Source organism: Natator depressus, chromosome 9 (genome assembly GCF_965152275.1).
Source record: "Natator depressus isolate rNatDep1 chromosome 9, rNatDep2.hap1, whole genome shotgun sequence".
In the NCBI taxonomy this organism is placed as follows: domain Eukaryota; kingdom Metazoa; phylum Chordata; order Testudines; family Cheloniidae; genus Natator; species Natator depressus.
The window spans coordinates 27,696,798-27,720,441 of NC_134242.1; the positions used below are offsets into that span (position 1 = coordinate 27,696,798).

The window sequence follows — 23,644 nt, forward strand, 5'->3', positions numbered from 1 at the left end:
AACCTATCCTAAATTCTCAATTACTTAGGGACAATCTTCACTCATTGATATATTTTGCTTTCCACCACCAATTCTCTGTTTAGCTTTTTTCATGAGTAATGTACCCGAATGCACGGATGCTAAATATCTAAACTGTATTCTTAAATTCATTCACCTAAATTTGGGTTATTGCTGATTATGCACTATATGTATCTTATGACTTTAAAAACAAACTTTGTATTTGCGGATAATCTCAGCACTATGCCCAGATGTATAGACGCTCTTTTCTCAACCTATGTATTATATAATCTTTTTTAACATTGGCTTTAATAAAATGTTTAAATCCAGGCATTGGCTGGGAAAGAGGCTTAAGCTCCCACCTACATTACAGCCTTTTCTTATAGCTCCAGTTAGGCCAGGGGCGTCAGCAGAGCTGCCATTGGATTCTCCCATTTAACAGACCAGACTGCCGCCATGCAAAGCTGAAGGCTGAATCCTGTGTTGGGGACATGGCACAGTCTCATGAGCACAGAGGGACAGAACATTGGGGCTACCCTGTTTATCCATATCCCCAACATGGCAGAGATTCTAGCAAAGAGGTGGCGCCTTACTTGACAAGCAGAGTTGCTTTAGCTCTGTAAGCAAGGGTACACTGGAGGGGAAAGTAAGGGAATGTCTCTGCTGAGACATTTCACACACTAAATTAAGCTAACAACCAGATCAGTTCTGCACAGCCTCACATAACCCTTCCCACATCTCATCCAGTGTTTGCTCAATGCATGGGTCACAGGGCTTTTCTAGATCTTTCACCAGATGATCTACTCCTACACCATTGTCTTGGCTTCCATTAGGAGGGGTGAGAGCTCAGCAAGGTGTGGTGGGAGTAGTCATTTGCCTTCCAATGGCAGAAGATTGTCTTCCTGCAGCTTATAAATTAGAATTTAAAAGGATGCATTCTCATGGACAAAGACTCTTGCACTCTTGCAGGAGGAGCAGAAATAAAGAGGAAACAGGCTCACTTTTTTGTTATTGTTGTTTGTTTGTGGGAGGGTGGGGACAGGGCAGGGGAGCAGCTTTTATAACCTTCATGCTGTAAGTGTTGTAGGGACTGTGGGAGTTATGGGAACTAACACCCAAGTTCACGAGAACTCAATGGACAGTTATGAACACACTATGCTCCGCAGTCTAAGGGCCTAACTATCTTAAGGACGTTTGCCCTAATGTTGTAACTACATAAGTGTCTAAACCTCTAACTAAAGTGCATCAGTTTAAAGCAGACCTTTAACCCATTAAACTGCTGTAGGAAAGGATCTCAAGTCTATATTTCTAGTGGAAATGGAGAGTCCTCACTAAGCGTCTGATTATATCAGTCTTGCTGGCCACAGCTCAGAGGGACCAAGTCACCAGCAGGACCAACCCTGGAAATACCAGCTATTGCCAGTGACTGGAGGTTTCCAACAGTGCCAGTTTCTATGTAAGTTAGATTTAGGCTGCAAGTATGGCTAGGGCCGCACAAGCGATTAAGGGGAGACCTTGAGTATGGGGAATGCTCACACAGAAAGGGGCTCTGTACCAGGAGCAAGGAACAAGCCAGGGCATGTTAGTCCCAGACCAGGATAATCAATCCATCCACCACTGCCCCACTGGAGCAGTAATGGGCCCAGGGTAAGAACCAACTAGATTAGAACAAAAAGGCAGAATCACCAGGTGAATTCCACCCTGCAGCCAGGAGGGCGCATGGGACTCGCTCCTGGGGCAGCGTCCCGCCGGAGTGAAGCATACATCCAACAGCTGCTGCCGCCACCAATTCAAGTCCCGCAAGGCAGCAAACAGCCCCTCATGGGCATGGCCCACAGCCCGAGGTAGCCAGAATACCCCACCAGTTCTCCTAACCCCCACAGGGCCCAGAGGGGAGAGCAGGCAGCCCTTACCATGGCCCAGGACATGCCCCCTGAACAGCTCCACATGGGTAGCCACAAAATTTAATCACTTTGAGGTAAAGCCAGCAGGGATTGGTCCTGCCACCTCGCACAGCTGCTGGCCCATCTGCAGTAAGTAGAAGGAGGAAGTGCCAGACCCCACAGAGGCTACCCCCATTGCAGCCCTATCCAGGCAGGCAGATGAAGGGTGAATTGACTGCTGGAAACCAGCAAACAGGAAGGAAGTGGCTCTGAGCATATGGCTCCAAACCTTGCACTTGTTCCTGCAAGATCTTATGGGTCCAAATTACATGCCAAATCCTACGAGACCTCAAGCTTACCCTATAAGTTCTGGGGGAACTGGAAATCTCATGGGACCTATCCCCTCCTGTCCTTTTGCTTTCTCCCATTCCAGGAGCCACCGAAACTAGGGTGACCAGATAGAAAGTGTGAAAAATCAGGACAGGGGGTGGGAGGTAATAGATGCCTATATAAGAAAAATTCCCAAATATCGGGACTGGCCCTATAAAATCTGGTCACCTTAACTGAAACAGACTCCTTGCTAGGCTTTTGTAAAGAGCTGTTTATACTTGGGCTACACAAATAGTTCTATTAATCTTGAGATAGTGTAGGCATATTCTGCAACTATCTTGTGCTGAAACAGCTGCAAATGCTTTCGAATGTATGAACTTTACATTTACTTTACCACATTAACTTCAAGAATGACTTATGACTTCATGAAGGCTGACATGCTTTTTTAAACAAGTAGTCAAAATACAGCTATATCTTAAACCATTAACTTCTATTTTTTGAGGGCAACTGGAGCTGGCTTTGGATTTGATAGGCATAATTTAAACAAATGCTCATCAAAGATGGGAGCCAGCTGTACATGGTAGCATAAACAGAGTGGTAGAATTGTTTAGCTTCATGTATATCACATTTCAAAACTTTGAAGACAACTCTATACTTTTCCTTTGCTGTAGGTTTGGATTGCTCTTACTTCTGAAGGGAGGAGGATCTATCAGTGAATGGGTATATCTACACTGGAGTTAACATTGGTCCTTACATGAGTTTAAGACAAAATTTCACTACCTTCCATCCAAAAAATATCCCTTTGCCCACATTTGGAGGTTCTATAAGCCTGGTCTAACTGGGGGGTGACTAGGACTCTGGTAGGTCATGGCCAGTGGTTACAACAGGAGTTGGCTGCCAGAGTCAAGGGTCAGAGCCAAAATTCAGGACTTGGCATAAGGCAAGGCAAGGCAAGGCAGGAACAGGGCTGGGAACAACCAGCTACAATGCAACTGTAGTTAATTGCTTTGAGCAGCCAATTGAACTGCTGCTGAGCTAAGGAACCAGTGTGGTGACTCTTCCAACCAATCAGGTGGGGTAGCCAATCAGGCAGCCTACTACACGCCAGCTGTTTGAGGCAAGAGTTTGTTAAGCTCTTTTAAATTTTTTGCATGGAAAAAAGACAGTTCATTTTAAATTATATTTTTCCTGAACCTCTGTCTTCAAACGAGGTGTGTGCCTGGACTTTACTGAAGAATAACTGCATGGCTTACTTTGAAAGTGAAAGTAACATTTACACTTAAAAATTGCATCTGGGTGAGTGCATGGTGATGATATAAGGATAAGCCTTACATTCTGCTTGACCTCACCAGGGATGCCTAGGGGTGTGAGGGACTGAGAGACACCATTGTTCATCTACAACTCCTCCCATGCCCCCACAACCCGTTAAGTCTGACTTCCTCCAGTAGTGTGCAGTAACCTTCCCTAACTACTAATACACCTCTCCAGCAGAAATGACTTCCTTTTCCAGGTGGTAGGCAAGGGAGGAGTGACTGCACTGTGCATCAGAGCTGTGAAAGCAGCGGGGCCTCACCAGGAATCTCTTCAACCCAGGCTTTGGGTATTTGGTTACCAATTCACAAATATAGACTCTGCTGGCTTTAAGGGGCCAGCCTGGGGAGTAGGAGTGATTAATGGCATAGGCTTTCTTTTCTCCATCTTTTTTTTTTTCCTGAAAATTACACAAATTACATGCCAAAAATCTACGTCGGTGCAGCTTTAAGATCACAAATTTAAACAAGGGAGTGATACAAAAGTTAAAGTTCTCTATGAAACATTATCACACTTACAGTGCACATAATGTTGATCACTATACTGTTTTTTGTATCCTGTGATATACCTTTGGTGCAATGTAGGTGAGTTAATGTTATGGGAACCCTAACATTTGCGTTTCCTGGTTCTTTTTAAATACATAATCTTACCATCATTCTTTGGCCTTAATTATATTATAAATAAAAGGCAGCATGTATGCAATGTGACAGTTTAATAAATTCCTGCTAGTACTTAAAGTGGAAAACATGTTTATTAACATTCTTTCAAATCCCCCTTATACAAGGCCATATAAAAAAATCTTTGCATTTTGATTATACACAGTTATAATGACATTATATATAATTTAGATTTCATGATACACTGGTAAGTACAGAGTTCTGTTAAATATTTATAACCACTCATTTTCAAATCAAATACTTGAAAAAACAATTTATCTATGTACATAGTTTAGCAGACTAATGCAGCATAAAATGCTCCTTATTTAGAGGTATATGATGTGAGGATCAATAGAACAGTTACTACAATTCAGTATTTCTATATACAGCTTTGCTTGCCTTGCTGTTTTGGTCACTCCCAGCCCCTGCATTATTGTTATAGGAAATCAGTTTAGCTGCTACCAGCAAATGGGGCTGATTAATAAGATGTTCATTATGAATCTTTTTGTGTGAGCTATTTTAAACCTAACTGATTCTGAAATTTCCTTCACAACCTTAAACTGCTCTTGCAAGCTCAACAGGATTACTTGGAAAAGTAGCAGAATCACTGCTGTCAAGATTAAAGCATCAGTTTCCCTGCTTTGTGATCTGCTTGCTAAAAGAATACTGAACTGTTCTACCTCTTTCTTTCAGTAGTGGTGGCAGTTTTGGGAAAACCCCAGAGACACAGGAACCATATACATTTTTGATTAGGTTGGAGGGGTAGCGCTTACCATATGTTTAATAAATATTGCTATCAGTATAAGCCAATCTTGCCTGCAAGCTGTAATCGGGGAAAAAAATCTACTTTCTTGGCTATATCCCATTTCAACAAGATACTGACATTTAAAGTAGAGTCTCTGGTTTACTGTGATATCCCTACTGATGGAGACTCCTGGCATTATTCATTTGTATTGTGAAGTCCAGTTAAACTGTTCATTTTGAAAAGATAAATATGTGAATGAATAACTGAACCAAAAAAATCTGTCTGTAATATGATCAAACCATAGAACACTACATGAAGAGCTGCATCTATTGAAGTAACCAAAGAGGCCACCAAATAGAATGTATTCCCTATATAAGTGTATGTAAAGTATAGCTTTATGAACAGTTTTGTTCTTATGAGACTGATCACTAGCAGTCTTGAAGCTCAAACTGTATTTGCCTCTCTGTGCTCCCTTTCATCATTGGGCTGTAGTTGAACCACTACACTCTCTTCATTCATTCCATCCTCTGCATCACTACTATCAATATCCTCATTGTCGTCTTCCTCATATTCTGAAGATTCAGTCATGTTTTGATGGGAATGAGACTCTGACAAAGCCCCAAATGACTGAGTGCTAACTGAAGCTAATGGTCGAAGCAAAGGGGTGTTTTCAGAGACTTCATTCTCTTCTTGACTGCTGTCTGTTTCAGAGTCTGAATCCCCTTGAGAAGGGACCACTTTCTGCTTACACACAGGGCATGTTTTCTTGGTTTTAGTCAGCCATGGGTCCACACACTTGCAATGATATGCTGTCAGGAAACAAAACAGGTATGTCAGTTGCTAAGTAAAAATGACAGTCTAAGGTTACTCTTGTTAAGTTATAATTTTGTGTTACAGTTTTGTGCTAAATAATGCTGATTTTAAAAGATCCCACACAATACCTGATTGGGAAAAATGGGCCACTTAACTTTATAGGCTGCACTTGGAGGAGAGGCAGGGACTAATAAAGATTAACTGATGATGAAAGCCAGCTGGCTGGGGCAGGCTGAGCTTTTATAAAGGCAGGAAGGGGCTGTTGGGAGGAGCTCTACAGTCCCTCCCAGGAGAGAAGGGAAGGTGGCTAGGTACAAGGTGGAAGTGATCTAGGGGGAGAGTAGGCCCTGGGATCCTGCCTTGGATTATAGACTCTGGCAAGAACTCCATAAGGAGTGAAGTAGCCACAGGGAATAGAGAAAGCTCCAGTGGTGATGCAGAGGTGGGCTAGGAGATAAGGAAGGAAGGAAGGCAGGCAGGCAGAAAAGAGCCCAGAGAAACAGCAAGAGGGTCAGAGCTTAAGCAGACTGTGGTTGCTGGCCAGAGTGTATGTGGGCTGGAACCCAGAACAGTGGGTAGTCCAGGTTCCCTTACCAGCCACTGGAAAAGCAGTACAAACTGGGTAGTGGATCAAAAGATTGCCTGAGGCAGTTTGTCCAGTGGGACTTCGATATCCTGGAAGGGGAGAATATAATGATCTAGCTCAGGGGTTCTCAAACTGGGGGTTGGGACCCCTCAGGGGGTCATGAGGTTATTACATGGGGGGGGTCACAAGCTGTCAGCCTCCATCCCAAACTTTGCTTTGCCTCCAGCATTTATAATGGTGTGTTATATATAAAAGTGGGTTTTTAATTTATAAGGGGGGGGTGCGCTCAGAGGCTTGCTATGTGAAAGGGGTCACCAGTACAAAAGTTTCAGAACCACTCATCTAGATTGTCATAAATATAAAGGGAAGGGTAAACCCCTTTAAAATCCCTCCTGGCCAGAGGAAATCTCCTCTCACCTGCAAAGGGTTAAGAAGCTAAAGGTAACCTCGCTGGCACCTGACCAAAATGACCAATGAGGAGACAAGATACTTTCAAAAGCTGGGAGGAGGGAGAGAAACAAAGTGTATGTGTGTCTGTCTATATTTTGTCTTTGCCGGGGATAGACCAGGAATGAAGCCTTAGAACTTTTAGTAAGTAATCTAGCTAGGTACGTGTTAGATTATGATTTCTTTAAATGGCTGAGAAAAGAATTGTGCTGAATAGAATAACTATTTCTGTCTATCTTTTTTGTAACTTAAGGTTTTTGCCTAGAGGGGTTCTCTATGTTTTGAATCTAATTACCCTGTAAGGTATCTACCATCCTGACTTTACAGGGGGGATTTTTGTTTTATTTCTATTTACTTCTATTTCTATTAAAAGTCTTTTTGTAAGAAAACTGAATGCTTTTTCATTGTTCTCAGATCCAAGGGTTTGGGTCTGTGGTCACCTATGCAAATTGGTGAGGCTTTTTATCCAACATTTCCCTGGAAAGGGGGGGTGCAAGTGTTGGGAGGATTGTTCATTGTTCTTAAGATCCAAGGGTCTGGGTCTGTAGTCACCTAGGCAAATTGGTGAGGCTTTTTACCAAACCTTGTCCAGGAAGTGGGGTGCAAGGTTTTGGGAAGTATTTTGGGGGGGAAAGACGTGTCCAAACAGCTCTTCCCCAGTAACCAGTATTTGTTTGGTGGTGGTAGCGGCCAATCCAAGGACAAAAGGGTGGAATATTTTGTACCTTGGGGAAGTTTTGACCTAAGCTGGTAAAGATAAGCTTAGGAGGTTTTTCATGCAGGTCCCCACAGCTGTACCCCAGAGTTCAGAGTGGGGGAGGAACCTTGACATAGATGTAGGGAGCAACTGAGTCCAGATAGAGACCCCAGGGCGAGCAAGCAAAGGAGGGGACAACTGACTGCTCAAGAGCTAATCCCCAGATGAGCCCCAAGGCGGTGCCACTTGCGGTGAGTCAAACTCTTCAGACCCTCTTCAGAGAACGTTGGTTACCATAAACCAGTTGGGATATGGGTCATGCCTACCTTTGGACAACACCTAGCACAGTTGGGTCCTGATCCTAACAGGAGCCTCTGAACACTAGTGTAATACAAATAATAATAACCATTGTTGGACCCTATGGGCAGGGAGAGTATCCACTTCCCTCAAGTGAACAATCATTTGATCTTTACTCAAAAAGTTTCTGATACTGGAAATCTTTTTTTTCCTGAGAAGGTTGTGGCAAGGCTATTTTCACTGGAGTCTACTGGAGTCCTCAAATCTCCTTGATCTTAGTCTGGTATTTGGGCTAGATTTGGTACAGCAACTGTACTGATCTCAATGGCCTTATCTAAACTGAGAAAATGATTCACGTTTGAAAATGTCTTAATTAACATGATCTTCAACACAACCTAGCACCAAGTGTGGACCAGGACAGGTGTTAGCTGGTTAGGAACTCTACGGTTAACCATGACCAACTAATATTTTTAAACATGGTGTATCCCTTTCTATACTATGTGTAAAGTCATGTTTAACATATAGTAATTAACATGTTTTCCTAGGACAAGCGTTCATGATGATTTCTACATCTGTCAGTAACCTTTGACAGTAAGATTTGGTTAACTTTGTGGCCCTCATCTAGGGTAGATGCCATGTTTCTGTTCTTTCTTTCTGAGAAGTCCCAGTCACTTGTCTGTCTGCCCTCAAGGTTCTTTTGTATGGAATTCTACAAAACCCTATTTAGTCACACACTGAGCAGAACGGGTATGTGAGGCCACTATGTGAGAGAGTGAGATGGTTTGAGCTGCACTGTCATCAGATATCTCATTTTCATCGGACCTGATGGTACTCTTGCAGCGCCTGGTGAGGGTGTGACATTGAGAGCAGGCTGACTCTGGCTCAGTCCAGACAAGATGTGACTAGTGGAGTGAAGGAAGGATCATAAGAGTATATAGTAGGGATGGTTCCTGACCCTTTTGTTAGCGGGTTTTTTCAACCTTTGTCCAAGATGTTAACAATTTGGGGGAGGTTTTGGGCCCCTGATTGTTCCTGGATTTCTAGTTGGTGTGGATAGCCAAAAATACCTATATTTACCTGTGTCTGGTTAGACTATGCAATCCTTTCGATTGGATTGCACAACATGGCTGGCTCAGTTAGGCAGAACTGGTCACAGGGAACCTATTACATCTTACATATTGCAGATCTCCAAGCAGAGCACTGGCTTCCAGGTGCAAATTGGTTTATATCCAGGCTACTCATCAGACACACTCTCCAGGTTGCTGTGGCAGTAGAGATCAGCTGAGCTAACAGTCCTTAGATTTAAATGTCTGGAAACTGGTGGCAACATACTCTGGAATGCACTTTTCCACTGAACCGACACACAATCTGATCTTCAGGGCACCAGTGTCAGGCCCATATTTTCTCCTGGGCATTTGACTGAAGGAAGGTGGACTCATTGGTTGAATGATTAGCTGTGTTCTCATTATGATTATCCTTCTCTTGTTACTGTTTAGAAGCTAAAATTGTCTGTTTTTAATCCCATTGTAGACTCTGTATGTAGACTTTGGGCCATATTAGAGAGGCTACCTTTTATAAATCAGTAAATTCATTGCTGTTTTGGACACAAATATTTTCTTTAAATAACTCTTATAATTTAAAATATTACAAACCAATATGCAGCTGCTTACCATGAGAGCATGGAAGGATTCTGAGCTTCTCTCCATCTTCGTATTCATCCAGACAAATGGCACATATATCATACTCATCTCCTGCAGCAGAAAATTGTGAATCAATACTACATTAAAAGCTGTATAACAAGCTGTATAATCTTCAAACACATACAGATAAGTTCTTCTGGATATTTTCTTTAATGTCCATAGGTCAACTCTGATCTTTTCTCATCCACAGCAATTTTTTTTTTTGAAGCTGTATTGTCCCTTTCATTATACTTCTTATTTGAACTGTATGTTCATCTGCTCTCCCTTCAAGTGCAGGTTGATGATAAGGTGGCCATATTTCCACAAGTTTGTGTGAAATCCCTTTTCTATAATCTTATTAAAAATGTATTTAAAATATAAGTCTGCATTATAATATAGATGTATCAACTGTCAGTGGAGTATGTTAATTAAAAATACAGTAGATGAAGAACAAGCAGGAGAATATTCATCTTCATATGCCCCATTTTAATTTGACAGACAAACTAGAATTTATTTATTTATTTTTTGAGGCAGGAGGACTGGAGGAAATCAGAATAATGAACAAGGAGCTATTACTTATCTAGTCATAAGGGAACGCAAAAGCACACTACTACATAATGCAAATCTTGTTTGGGAGGTTTATATTATCGGTACGCTGCCCAGTATATAAACAATTTTCAACTGTCATATTCCTTTTACCACATGTTTTTGTTAAGAATTTGACTTACTGCAGGAGGGTCTCTGCTTTGGTCTAGAGAATCATAGGGTGTCTTGCATGTATGCCAGCAGACCTTGGCCCAACGTAGGCCGTGGTCATGCTCTCAGATGCGAGGATGATGCAGACCAGCTGTAGTGCCAAAGCTGCAGACCTTTAACACAAGTGTGCTCTTGCCTCAATGAATATTTAGATTCACATATTCTTATGTTTGTTTTTCTATATACCTACTGTGTATCCCTTCTAAACTTACCCAGAAACTTCTTGTTTACAGGGTCACCAGAAAGTGAGAACAGGCATTTGTGTGGCTCTTTTGTAGCCGGCATCACAAGTTATTTATGTGCCAGATGCGCTAAAGATTCCTATGTCCCTTCATGCTTCAACCACCATTCCAGAGGACGTGTCCATGCTGACGACTGGTTCTACTCGAGAACAATCCAAAGCAGTGTGAACCGATGCATGTTCACTTTCGTCATCTGAGTTGATGCCACCAGCAGAAGGTGGATTTTTCTTTTTTGGTGGTTCGGGTTCTGTAATTTCCGTGCTGGACTGTTGCTCTTTTAAGACCTCTGAAAGCATGCGCCACACCTCATACCCCTCAGATTTTGGAAGGCACTTCAGATTCTTAAACCTTGGGCCAAATGCTGTAGCAATCTTTAGAAATCTCACGTTGGTACCTTCTTTGCGTTTTGTCACATCTGCAGTGAAAGTGTTCTTAAAATGAACAACATGTGCTGGGTCATCATCCGAGACTCATATAATATGAAATATATGGCAGAATGCGGGTAAAACAGAGGAGGAGGCATACAATTCTCCCCCCAGGAGTTCAGCCTCAAATTTAATAAACACATTATTTTTTTAACCAGCATCATCAGCATGGAAGCATGTCCTCTGGAATGGTGGCTGAAACATGAAGGGCCATATGAATGTTTAGTGCATCTGGCATGTAAATATCTTGTAATGCCGGCTTCAGAAGTGCCATGCAAACTCCTGTTCTCACTTTCTGGAGACGCTGTAAATAAGTGGGCAGCATTATCTCCCATAAATATAAACAAACTTTTTTGTCTTAACGATTGCTGAACAAGAAGTAGGACTAAGTGGACTTGTAGGCTCTAAAGTTGTACACTGTTTTGTTTTTGAGTGCAGTTATGTGACAAAACTATATTTGTAAGTTGCACTTTCACGATAAAGAGATTAATTGAAAAATACTTTTATTACAGATATTTGCACTGTAAAAATGAGTGAGTTACACTGTATTCTGTGTTGTAATTGAAATCAATATATTTGAAAATGTAGAAAAAAATCCAAAAATACTAAATTTCAATTGGTATTCTACTCCTTAGCAGTGTGATTAAAACTGTGATGAATTGTGATTAATTTTTTTTGAGTTAAGCGTGATTGACAGCCCTATCAGAAACATCTTTTGTGTCAGTGTACAGAGACTGTTGTGTCTATAGTGGTATTACTAGCTTTTGACACCTTAAACCTCTGACTTAGTCCCTTCCCTTAACCATAGGATAATCCTCCCACCAAAAAAATTTCTATCTTTTCTTTTTCTCTATCTTTTTTGAGCATTCTTGTTGAGGTGTTTCACAAACACATTATTCCTTAGTGCCATTCCTTATACCCTCTCTCTGGTCTATATTTAAGACTATCTGAAAAAATTCAGAATATTTTTGCCTTTCCCACAACTGTTCATAAACTACTCTGCTTTCTGTGAAAGGGTTGTTTCCTCGCCCTCTGCCTGATCCTTCCATTGCAACAACAGAGATACTATCAAGCTGAGTAAAAGCTGAGAAGCTGCTTCTCAAAAAAGTTCTCCAGATGGACCAGTCATATCCTAACAGACTTCTAAGCAATAACTCACTTTCACACAAAATAAGAATGTGTATGGGAATTAAGTTGCACCTGTGGTCGTAAAAAATGTAAGTGAAACTGATAATAAACAGTAGCTGGAGACAACTCAGCAAACTCACAACCCCACAACTCAGCAAAGCTTTTCAGTTTAGGCCTTCTCTATTACATGGCTGTGAGAGACAATCTAGAGAATCTAGTCAAGCTTTTAAAGGAAGTTGTATCAAGAGAAAAATTTAGTCTAGGTGAAAAAGGCACGGGGAAGTCTGACATGTAACGGGGGAAGCTGTAGGGGATAGACACCATCTAAAGCACTGGCTCTCAACCTTTCCAGACTCTGTCCCTTTCAGGAGTCCTATCTTTTTTTTCATATGTACCCCCAAGTTACACCTTACTTAAACTACTTTCTTATAAAATCAGACCTAAAAAGACACGTGTCACAGCACTATTACTGAAAAATTGCTGACCCTCTCATTTTTACCATATAATTATAAAATAAATCAATTGGAGTATAAATATTGTATTTACATTTCCGGTGTACTGTATGTAGAGCAGTATAAACAAGTCATGGTATGAAATTTTAGTTTGTACTGACTTTGCTAGTGCTTTTTATGTAGCCTGTTGTAAAACTAGGCAAATATCTAGATGAGTTGATGTACCCCCTGGGAGACCTCTGTGTACCCCCAGAGGTAACCGTTCCCCTGGTTGAGAATCACTGATCTGAAGTAAGCTGTGCCTGCTTTGCACCACTCTAGTAATGATGAGTATCCATAAACTCATCTTAACCACCGAGTTATGGAGTGGTACAAAGCAACCAGCACATACAGGTATTATGGGCCCTTTGTGTTTGAAATCAAAGCAAGTATAATGTAAAAATGTCTTGGAGATCATAACTAAATGATAGGGATTACAGAGAGGGTTCTGAGAATTGTGCATAAGAAATTGCTTGCCAGGGTGCCCCTGAACACAATGCCAGGCTACAGAAAAAAGAACACTAGATTCATAAGATATTTGGATCCAATTTTCACAGTGAAAATATGGATAATATTTATGCTCTGTGTATGTTTTGCACATTTATGAAACGGGGTAAGTCACAGTGGGAAAACTGAGCTGTGAGAACATGACAGTAGCTGAGCTTTGCGGGGAAAGCATTAGAAATCCTGTCAAATACTCAGTGAGAAAGAAGCACTAAAATTGTCATTTCAAATTGTAAGTATTCTAAGCCTTCTAAGGAACTTTTTTTTTTAATTTTTTGGGGGGGGGGGGAGGGGAGGTAGTGAGAGGCAAAGGGAGAACAAAGGCTCACAGACATTTTGGTTAACAATGTCCTCCTTTTTCTGTTTAGATGACCCAGACTAGAAATGTAATAAACTGATTGTTATATCTTTTAGCTGTATTAAATATACTGGTCAGGTGGCTTTTTAAGATTTGGGTTTTTTAAACTGCAGGTTGTTACAGTTTTTGTTTTGCTCAATGCACATTGTTGGCAATAACGCACCTTTTGTTAGTCTTTCTAAAAAAGAAAATGAAGCACTTAGTATATTTCCAACTTTTTTTATCTGCTTAGTTATTTTTCTATAACACCTTTTCCCAATTACTCTGTGCAGTCTTGTAACACACAGAGCATAACTCCTATTTAAATACCTTCCAGCTGATTCATAAAAGTAAGAAGCTTGGGAAAGTAGGGTAGCAATCTGATGCCATCCACATATTTACACAGAAATGAACTTGGTTTCAGCTTCCAACTCAGGGCTTAGCTTATACTTCACATTACCAAAAAAGGATAGTCTAATTATTCCTCTTTTCTGCCCTGATGATTTAGGATTACTGCATACTCTTTTTAGGATCTTAACTAATATGAATTAAGAACTGAGCCACCTCATTAACAATAGGTCTAGTTTAATTAATCAGTCTACTGTTTCACCTGACTTTTATCAAGAAGCTTTTACACATTTCTCATTTTTTCCAATATTGAAATCTCTCACCTTGCAGTAAGAAAACAATCATTTCAGAAAAAAGAAAAGGAGTACTTGTAGCACCTTAGAGACTAACACATTTATTTGAGCATAAGCTTTCGTGAGCTACCGCTCACTTCATCGAATGCATGTAGCTCACAAAAGCTTATGCTCAAATAAATGTGTTAGTCTCTAAGGTGCTACAAGTCCTCCTTTTCTTTTTGCGGATAGACTTGTTCAGGTTATTAAAATAACAAACGTGGGAGGAGAAATGTACAGTGTTCTTTACAAACACACAGTAAGGAGCATTCTCCACCGTAGTGCTTTCAATATAAAATAAATTCAGGAAAATAGATAATATATTACACTTCAACAGCATCTATGAAAGGAGCTTAAAGTGCTTTGTAAAAACTCACAACATCTGGATGAGACAACATAATACTCCTTCTACAGAGGGAGAAAGTGAGATAAAGATGGGCTAGGACTTGAACGAGATCACTGGTGAATAAGTGGCAGAACTGAGAGAACTCCACACTCTTGACTCTTAGCCTCCTGACTTAACCATGCTCCCAGTTCACTTGTCTGTATTTCTGAAAACACAAATCTACAGCACTTCAATACTTTAAAAGCATCATTCACACAACTAAAGCTGTAAGTATATTAGTAATAAGTGATAATAGTTAAGAAATGTGCTGTACTCTAGTGAGGTCCTTTACAGGACTCTCACCAATATTTAAGCAATACTTCAGTATTCTGGGGAGAAAAAAACCCTACTTATGTGTACTCCTGTCTCTCATAAGACCTGATTCTGCAACCCGCATGCTCATAGTGATGCCAAGGAATGCAGTACCAGCCATACCACTTTATCAAAATATGGATTATACTTTACTCATGTCAAATTTTATACTGACTAAGATGAAGAGTAGATTACATTGATGATGTGTGTTTGGTATCTGCTATATGTATTTTCCAGCTACAGGGAAAACGGCAAAAAGTATAAAAGCAATGAGTCTTTCTGAATTCAGCATTGCATGTAAGATGAGAAGCCCAAGTACATGTTGTATTAAGATGGGGAGACATTGCTTTCTGGTGGATAAACTGAATTTTGCTATGTGTGGGGTTAAGATTTATGGTGTAAATCATTCAATATCCTTCTAACATTGACCCTAGTGCAGTAGGTTCTTCTGTTATATTTCACAGTGGGGGGGGGAATCTATTGCTTGACTTCTGCATTACGACAGACACTACCAAATAAAACAAACCAACACCAGCCAAAACACTTTGCACAACAAAGCAAACTGGAAAAACTGGTTTGTTAAATATCAGCAGAATAATAGCCATTGCGTTGGGATGGAAAAGGGTGAGGAGATGGAAGTTATTAAGATGAGTGAAATGTTATATGATAGACCATCAGAAAGAGTGTGTGCTGCAAATGTCTGCAGTGTGTTTGTGTCACCACTATTAAGTCAGGGAGAAATCTATTACATACACCAAATTATATAACCTATTAATTACACATTTTGGCAGCAGGTATGGCAATCGTGGTACACGCTGCTGCTACTACTGTGTGATATTTATATGGCGCTTCATATTTTAAAAGCTCTGCCCCAACATTAACTTTTTAATCCCCACAACAGCACTATGAAGTAGATAAGTATTATCATTCCCACTTTACAGATGGGGAAATGGGGGTGGGAGGGGAAAGGAGGTACAGGAGACTGGTGTTTTTTTGTTTTCTTCCCCCGCATCGGCTACATAGTGAGTCAGTGACAGAGCGGGGATTAAAACTCAGGATTTCTTTGTTCATGGCCCAGTGTTCAGGCTAACCGAACACAAATGCTATAGTAAAATTCTTTGCTGCCTCATCTGCTTTCCAAGTGGTAAGTCCTAGAAACTTCAGTGGTGTTACAAGAAAATTCTGGAGTATGCTGCTCTTGAAGAATGCATTTCATTCCTCGGGGGAGGAATTCCTCCCCAACCCCAAATATGGTGATCAGTTAGACCTTGAGCATGGCGAGATGTACCAGCCAGACACGTGGGAAAGAATTCACTGTAGTTACTCAGAGCCTTCCCCCCTCTAGCGTCCAATCTCTGGCTGTTGGAGATATTTACTACTAGCAGTCACATATGTGCCACTGTAGGCAATCTTATCATACCATCCCCTCCATAAATGTATTGAGCTCAGTCTTGAAACCAGTTTAGGTGTTTTGCCTCACTCCTCTCCTTGAAAGGCTGTTTCAGAACTTCACTTCTCTGATGGTTAGAAACTGTCATCTAATTTCTTGATCCTATTACTCAGTTACAATGTATTTAGTGATCCCTTCTAATTACAGAATAGTTGCAAAGTTCAACACAGATATCTGGGATTTTAACTGACAGTGACAGATAGGCAAGACAATGCATTAAAATACTGGATCGTTTCCTCTTCTCAAAAAGATGCTCCTTGAGAATCCTGAAATATGGCTGCACATTGCTCTTGAAAATACGGATTTGCCTGGTGTGGTTTGTTGGAAAGTGAATGGAGTCCTTAATATACAGTACTCATTCGGAAAGCCGCCCAGTGCTCACCCATCATACCCACCTTTAGACTGGAAAAACAACATTAAGCTTTATCAGTGAGGATTGTACAAGAACCGCAAAATTTAGCGGACAAGCAATATCTGATTGAAACAACAAACATTTCTCAAATGCCCTTTAAGGTCACACCACACCTCACCCCACCCCACCCTCAGCCTTGGCTCATCTCTAACATCCACTTCCTTAGCTCCCACTCTTGAACAACTGAGTCTCTATGGTGGAAGTCCTGCAGCCAAGGTGAGCTCCTCCACTGCAAGGTTGGTCTCTCCTACTTCTTCAATTCTACCATTTCCTTAGCAAAACAACTCTGATTTCCCATCCTGATAGAATCCAAGCCCATAATCCCAGCTGCCAAATGGGACACCCTTAGGCAGCTTTGAAACTATGTCTAAAATCTTAGCTAGAAGATGGCATACGTAACACAAGTCATATCACGTTCCTCCATTTTTTTTCCCATGGAGGGGATTAAAGAAGAAGGAAATCTGTTCCTTTGGCCTGAAATCTATCATAGGAGGAGGAAAGACTAGCTCAATATGCCTTCTTGCCCCTCCCTCCAATCTCATAAGCTCTGTGCTTCTGGAGCTTTTCTGTGTTTGGAGGTGGAGCATGATACTAGGAGAGCTACTCTTCACATCACTGTCACTATCCCCAAAACAAACCTGTCTGGATTTTATTGGACAAACTGCATTATTTACATGGACTCTTTCACTTTGCTTTCAAACCCCACTGGGAAGGGGATCCATCCAGGTACAGGCAGGAGAGCAATAAGAGAAGATACTCAGGATGTACCAGTCTTTCAAAGGTGCCTTGGGGTTTGTGTGATCCCCTGTGGATCTCGGAAGATCTATGAATTAGTAGGAACATGTCTTGGTGGGTTCTTCTCAGATGGCCAAATCCCACCTCCCAGACCAGACAGCACCTTGGCAACTCATACAGTTTAATTTTCCAGATGTTTTGCGGACATTCTCTTCCTCTACCCACTAAAAACAGCAAAAGACTACAAGGGATTTTAGAAATTATGAATAAAATATTTTACTTAAATGTGATGTGCAAAACCTCTTGTAAACGTGCAATAATCTTTTAACCTATTGAGATACATAAATACACGTTAAACAGTTACCTCATTCATCTATCTGTAGAACTTCAATATTTCTGGTACTTATTAAGAATGCAAGATGCAGAAATAAAATTGCCATGATTCTGGCAGACTTTGTGTCCCCCCCCATGAGACCTGCACAGTACTGTGCAGCCAGGCAGATGGGCTAATAAATCACTGAAATTAGATCAGTGATAATCCCATTTGAAGGAATAAATCAATTTATAAATTCCTAGTAAATAGCAGGCCTATAGTTATTACTAGTAATAATGTAAATGACATGTCACTAATCACTTTCTCTTTTGCAGCCCTTCATTTTGGAAGATTATAACTGTCATGAGGCACAATGGACTTGAGTATTTTTTGCAAAACTATAATGTACAGGATGTTTTGATTTGTTCTTAGATTTCAACATGTGAACATATGGTGTCCACTCCTATCATCTACACTGACCTGAAAATAGTTACTTAGGCCTAGAGCCTCAAAGGTATTTAGGTGCCTGATTTTCATTAGGCTAGGCACCTAATTACTTTTGAGGATCTCAACCTTAGCCTAATACCCATACTCTTACAGTGTTGTACATATCACATTTTTTAAATGTGAAGATTCAGTCCAAGTTTTCAAATCTAAGCACTAGTTAGTTCTTAAATCCATATCTAGATACTTAAATAAAAGTCCGGACTTTCAAACATGCTAAGCAAGCCACAGCTCTGAACATCTTGGCACTGATGTCTAAGTATGGATTTAGGCCAGTGGGTCTCAAACTTTTGTACTGGTGACCCCTTTGACATAAAAAGCCTCTGAGTGTGACCCCTCCTTATAAATTAAAAACACTTTTTATATATTTAACACCACTATAAATGCTGGTGGCAAAGTGGGGTTTGGGGTGAAGGCTGACAGCTTGTGACCCCCCATGTAAGAACCTTGTGACCCCCTGAGGGGTTCTGATCCCCAGTTTGAGAACCCCTGATTTAGGCCCTAACATTAGGCACCCAAACTTGAAAATTTTGGCTTAATTCTTTTCTTTTCTCCCCACATAATTCATGTGCTTTGATCCCATCAAGGACAAGTTACATCTTTATTTTCCAGTGTTAAAATATTTTGTTTTCTGTGTGATCATTTGAATACACCATTGTTCATTTGCTGTGCAAGATTTGAAATCTATTTGGTTTTGCCTTAAATTCCATGCTAGTGTAAACTGCATCTCCTTGCTAGCTTTTCTTTGTTACAATATAGCCCAATTCACACATTTTCTTTCTTCATACTGTTCAGATTTCATTATGGTCAAACAGCACAGTAGATAGGGTTGAATTTGTCCTGTATTTGATAGCTAATTTTTGGTACAAATTAAACAGCAAAAAATATGAAGTCCCACTGATTGTGTGCCCCAGATTTTGCCCATTCTTATTTGAATAACATTTTTATAACTTGAGAAATCAGGACACGCACATTGTATTGAGAATCCTTAATTTAGTTAGCGAATCCTTACTTATGCTTTAGTTCTACGTACCTCTGTTATGTGGGGTCAGTCAGAGAATAGGCATGTTAATAGGAAAGTGCCCAAAAGCCACCCCATAGAAGGTGTCTTCCATTCCAGTTGCTAACCCTACTTACTAAGTAACTGTTGTAACTCTTTGGACACTGACAAAATATGTATCCCATCCTGTGTGTTTATCTGTCATGAATATTTATACAGTGGGCTTTGGATCATGGCTTGACTGAAGTCAATTAGAAGATTCCTATTGACTTTAGTAGACTTTGGATCAGGCCCCGTCTCAAGATAGCAAATCTGTGTGGTATCTTCTGTTTTATATTAACAGTTCTTTTTACAGATGGTAGAGTACCCTACCTCCACAGAGACCTATTTTGTCATGTAATCCTTTGCCTGCTATCCTATGTTATATCACAGAAGTGCACCTCATGTTACTAAAAGATGTTGGACCTGATTTTCCTTTCATCCCAGTTTTACACTGATGTCAGGATATTCACTGAGCAGAATTACTCCTAATAACACTGGTGTAAGTATGAGAGCAGTCAGCCCCTATGTCATCCAGCATGCTCAAGAACCTGCTGGCACAGATTTAGAGAGAATTCAGTTAGGGAATGTTATGATTACTGTCCTGTTTTACAGCGTTAAACTACCTATAATCATCTAAGTGCAGAGATTTACACAAAGCTTTTGGGCAACCAGAGTGTTAAAGCTAAGAGGAAAACAAGCATTCCTAACACCAAAATTACAATCTTATGCAGTGTTCTTCAGTGTCCCATTCAAACAAGTGAGGCAAGACCTAAAAGGCTGACCCTTTACCATTAACAGGGCACAAAATGTGGTTATGGGTGCTAATGGATTTTGCATTAGTGCCTTGGAAAATTTTATCTTCAACAGGGAGCATCAATCAACCTAATTTGATTCCTGTAATGCCAAGTTGATGTACAACAAATATTGGGCTAAATTTGTCCTTGGTGTAACATCAAGGATGAATTTGGTCCGAGCTGTCTAGACATCAATATGTTCACAGCGATCACTTTTTATTTAAAGGAGCTTTGTAGAATAATAAGGCTGAAGTCTTACGATGACCTATTTTTCCCCCCCCAATTTTAAGGGGGATCTATTTCTCTGTCTTGTCTTGTCTCTAAGAAATTATTACTGCTTACTAAGAATCATGAAGACCCTCCCTCCCAAAAAAAAAAAAAAATTCATAGCAAGTCACTGATTTACCAGAGACCTTCCTGAAATTTTAGTATCAACAACTCAGCTAGATTATTGGAATGTTGCTTTGAAGCATATCCACTAAAAGAATCCCAAACTAAGGGGAGACAGCATTGCATTTTCTTGCACACACCATACATTATATGCTTCACCTACCTCTACTAAGAATTACTATTTCCCACCAACCTAGTCTCCAACTGTCTTATTGCTCTCAAAATTGTCACTTATTGCCTTCTCTGCCCTCTCGTATGTGGAGATGGAAGTGATGGGTAAAGAAATGATACAGTGTGTGGACCTGGAGAATTAGTGTGTGCATGGAGTGGGAGTAGCTAAAGAGTAAGGGAAGAGTGTATTGACTGGATGATGAGAATGGAAGGAAGTCCGACTGTGTTGGTTAGGGGTGAGAATGGAGTCTGTTAGACCACAGATTGGAGACTGGGGGTGAGGCTCAGCGTAACCACTGATCAGACAGCTAAGGATAGATGGTCCCATTCAGTTGTGTGCAGATTTAAGACTTTTTTAGGGGAGGGGAGGGTTTGAGAGTATAAAGAGTCTGAGGATAGGGGGATTAGACTATGGGTAGGGTTGTTTATGGGGGAGATTGAGAGAGAAATCAGGACTAGGGATGACAAAGGGACATAATGGGGAAGGACAGAGAAGGGAGGAGATATTAGAAGATTGAGTTTTACAAATGCTCAATGTCAGGATTTAACTAGCTTTTAGTGTTCACTAAACCCATCCAATTTTGAGTAAACAACGTCATCATCTCAGTGTAACAGAGGCTCATCTAGCTATTGATCTGATCTTGAATTGCTGGTAATTTTACCCACATGTAATATCAGAATTAACAGTTCTAAAAACAAATTCCACTTTGTTTAACACATTATTGATGTGAACTACCCCGTAACCACTCTATCACTTCAACAAAGGCAACTTGATCAAATATTTATAACTTTTTCCCGTTGTTTGTATATTTAAGCAATAATTTCAAAGACAGTGTTAAGTACAAATGGTTTAGAGTTCAAATACAACGCAATGGGCTTTAGGGTAATTAAACAATGCAATCTACAAACACAAAAATGAAGGCTGCTGTTCACAAGCCCCCAGGAATAACAAACAACATGGAAAATCAGCTTTAAAACTTCCTTTCAATAGCCCAAGTATTGCCTCTTTGCTGAGAGTCAGTAGAAAAGAATTCAAAATGTCTGCATTGCATAGTCAAGGCTAAATTGTGCCCTGGTCCTATGAGGTTGCATGGGGCCATAAGGAGAAGTAAGACCCCAGCCCTCTGTGCAGCAGCCTAGGACCTTCCTGCATTGTGGCTCTGGGTGCAGGAGGGAAAGTAGGGGCTGCATACTCAATACCACACCCCACAAGCAAATGGGGAGAGACCAGACCCATGATCCATATATCAGCCAGCAGGACAGGGAATATGCTACACTCTCTCCTCCCTGGTGCAAGAGGAGAGCCTGGAGAAGTACTGTGCTTTTTCTGAGACACAATTTCTTCCTGGAGCTCCTGGGTTAACACAGATATACACTACTCAGGGCTGAGACTAGAGCCTCCATCCACCCTTGAGCACACATCTCATTTATCGCCAAGTCAGTAGTTGGGATTAGACAGAAGGAAGACAAGGACTACAAGGTATGTATACATCAAGGAGCTATAAAACAATAATGCCAAACTGAAAATTTGATATTAATAAGAATTAAATGGTAAGGGTCTGTGTGCTAGTTACGCTGAAGAATAACATTCATGTAAAGCTGAACAACCCTATTGAGATCCATCTTTATATCCGTGTAACTGAAAATAGAATTTGGATCAACAAAGACCGCATTGGTATGACTAAACAAAATTTTACCCAACAATACCGCACTAGTGTAATTGAGGAAAAATCTGGAGTATTAACTTCAGTCTCTATAGACCTAATTACTTAGGTCCAAATGACTTAATCTGAGGACAAAATGTGGACCTCTAAGTTTGGTCAAGCAGGAACTCAAAAGGAATGTGGGCCAGATTAATCCCTGATGTAACTCCACTGACTTCTCATGATGTATCACATCAACATGAATTAAATTTAGAAAAGTTACAGGGTTGGTGAGGATGACTTTCAGCAATGTCAGCAGGGCCACTATTAGTCATATGACAGGTCTTGGGAGGATTAGCTACTATTAAAAATATATATATATATCTGTGTTGGAGTCTCTGGTGCTGCTGTTTGTGATCATTGCTATTACAGGTGAGTACTTAATTCACTAACTTCTGTTTGTTGGGGGATAGAGTAAAGGGGAACTGCTTTTAATCAACTCTGATGGGACCTTTAATATCAAGAACTGGTAGTTCTGAACATTTTGCTAATGGAGACTCACTCAGCATGGGATGCCCAGGACTACACTGAGACCCACTTGCTTAGAAAATTCTCACTCTAAATGGCTACAGAGAAAAATGAGTATGGTGTGATAGGATTAAGTCACAAATTAAACGCTGGTGAAGCTCCATTAGATCAATAGTGTAGTTGCATCTGGGATGCATTTTCCCCTTTATAAAGGCTTCTGTTTCTCATGCAGGAAATGAAAGATCTATCTGCAAATAAGAACTAGCTCCACAAAGTGAGAAACAGAGATATGTGGATCTGTTTCACAGCTATTCTTACAAAGACTATACTTTTTAAATTAAAAAAAAAAAAAAAAAACACTTACAACAATGGATCAGTTTAAAGAAAAAAACACCCAAAAACTGTCCTGCAAACTAAAATTAGCTGAGGATTTATGGGATGAGAGAACCCAGGTCCTTAATTAATACCTATCGTTCTAAGATTTTTTTAAAAAATATTTTTTTCCAGATACATCTTTGTTATAGATAGAGCTAGCCAAAAGGTTTTACATTCAACTCTAATATGAGCTGGTAAATTTTAAATCAGTAGGGGGAAAAAGAAAAATAAACAGACTAAATTCTTCTTTGGTCTAACTCCATTGACTTCTATGGCATTACATGAGAGGGAGAGGGCAGAGCCTGAGGCCTGAGCAGCAATGGAAGGTTACTGACCTCTAGGTCTACTTTAAAACCTGAAAAATGTTATCAGCTAACAGCAGAAAGCTGACAGTACATTCTAGCCCTCTGTTATTCATTTTAATAAGATAGCTCAGTACGGCCCACTTCAGACTTACTGTATTCTAAATATTCAAACATAAAAAAGTTTTGCATTCTACAATACAATGACTGATTAACACTGTTAATTAGTCATTCTAAGTCACATCATGCAGGGTGTGGAGAGTATCCTTGGTGGAGCACAGGGT

At 40.3% G+C, this 23,644-nt stretch overlaps 1 protein-coding gene across 3 annotated transcripts in view; it reads right to left on the minus strand.

Annotated features, from left to right (window-relative positions):
• Nucleotides 1-4,270: 4,270 nt before the first annotated feature.
• Nucleotides 4,271-23,644, minus strand: part of RNF13 (ring finger protein 13) — a 103,179-nt gene continuing 83,805 nt past the window's right edge. For all 3 annotated transcript variants that reach the window (XM_074963782.1, XM_074963784.1, XM_074963785.1), the window contains 2 exons: nt 9,433-9,513; nt 4,271-5,731 (listed from right to left, as the gene is read on the minus strand). In XM_074963782.1, the coding sequence (XP_074819883.1) occupies nt 5,367-5,731; nt 9,433-9,513 (446 nt within the window). In that variant the 3' untranslated portion in view covers nt 4,271-5,366. The remainder of the gene's footprint in view (nt 5,732-9,432; nt 9,514-23,644) is intronic.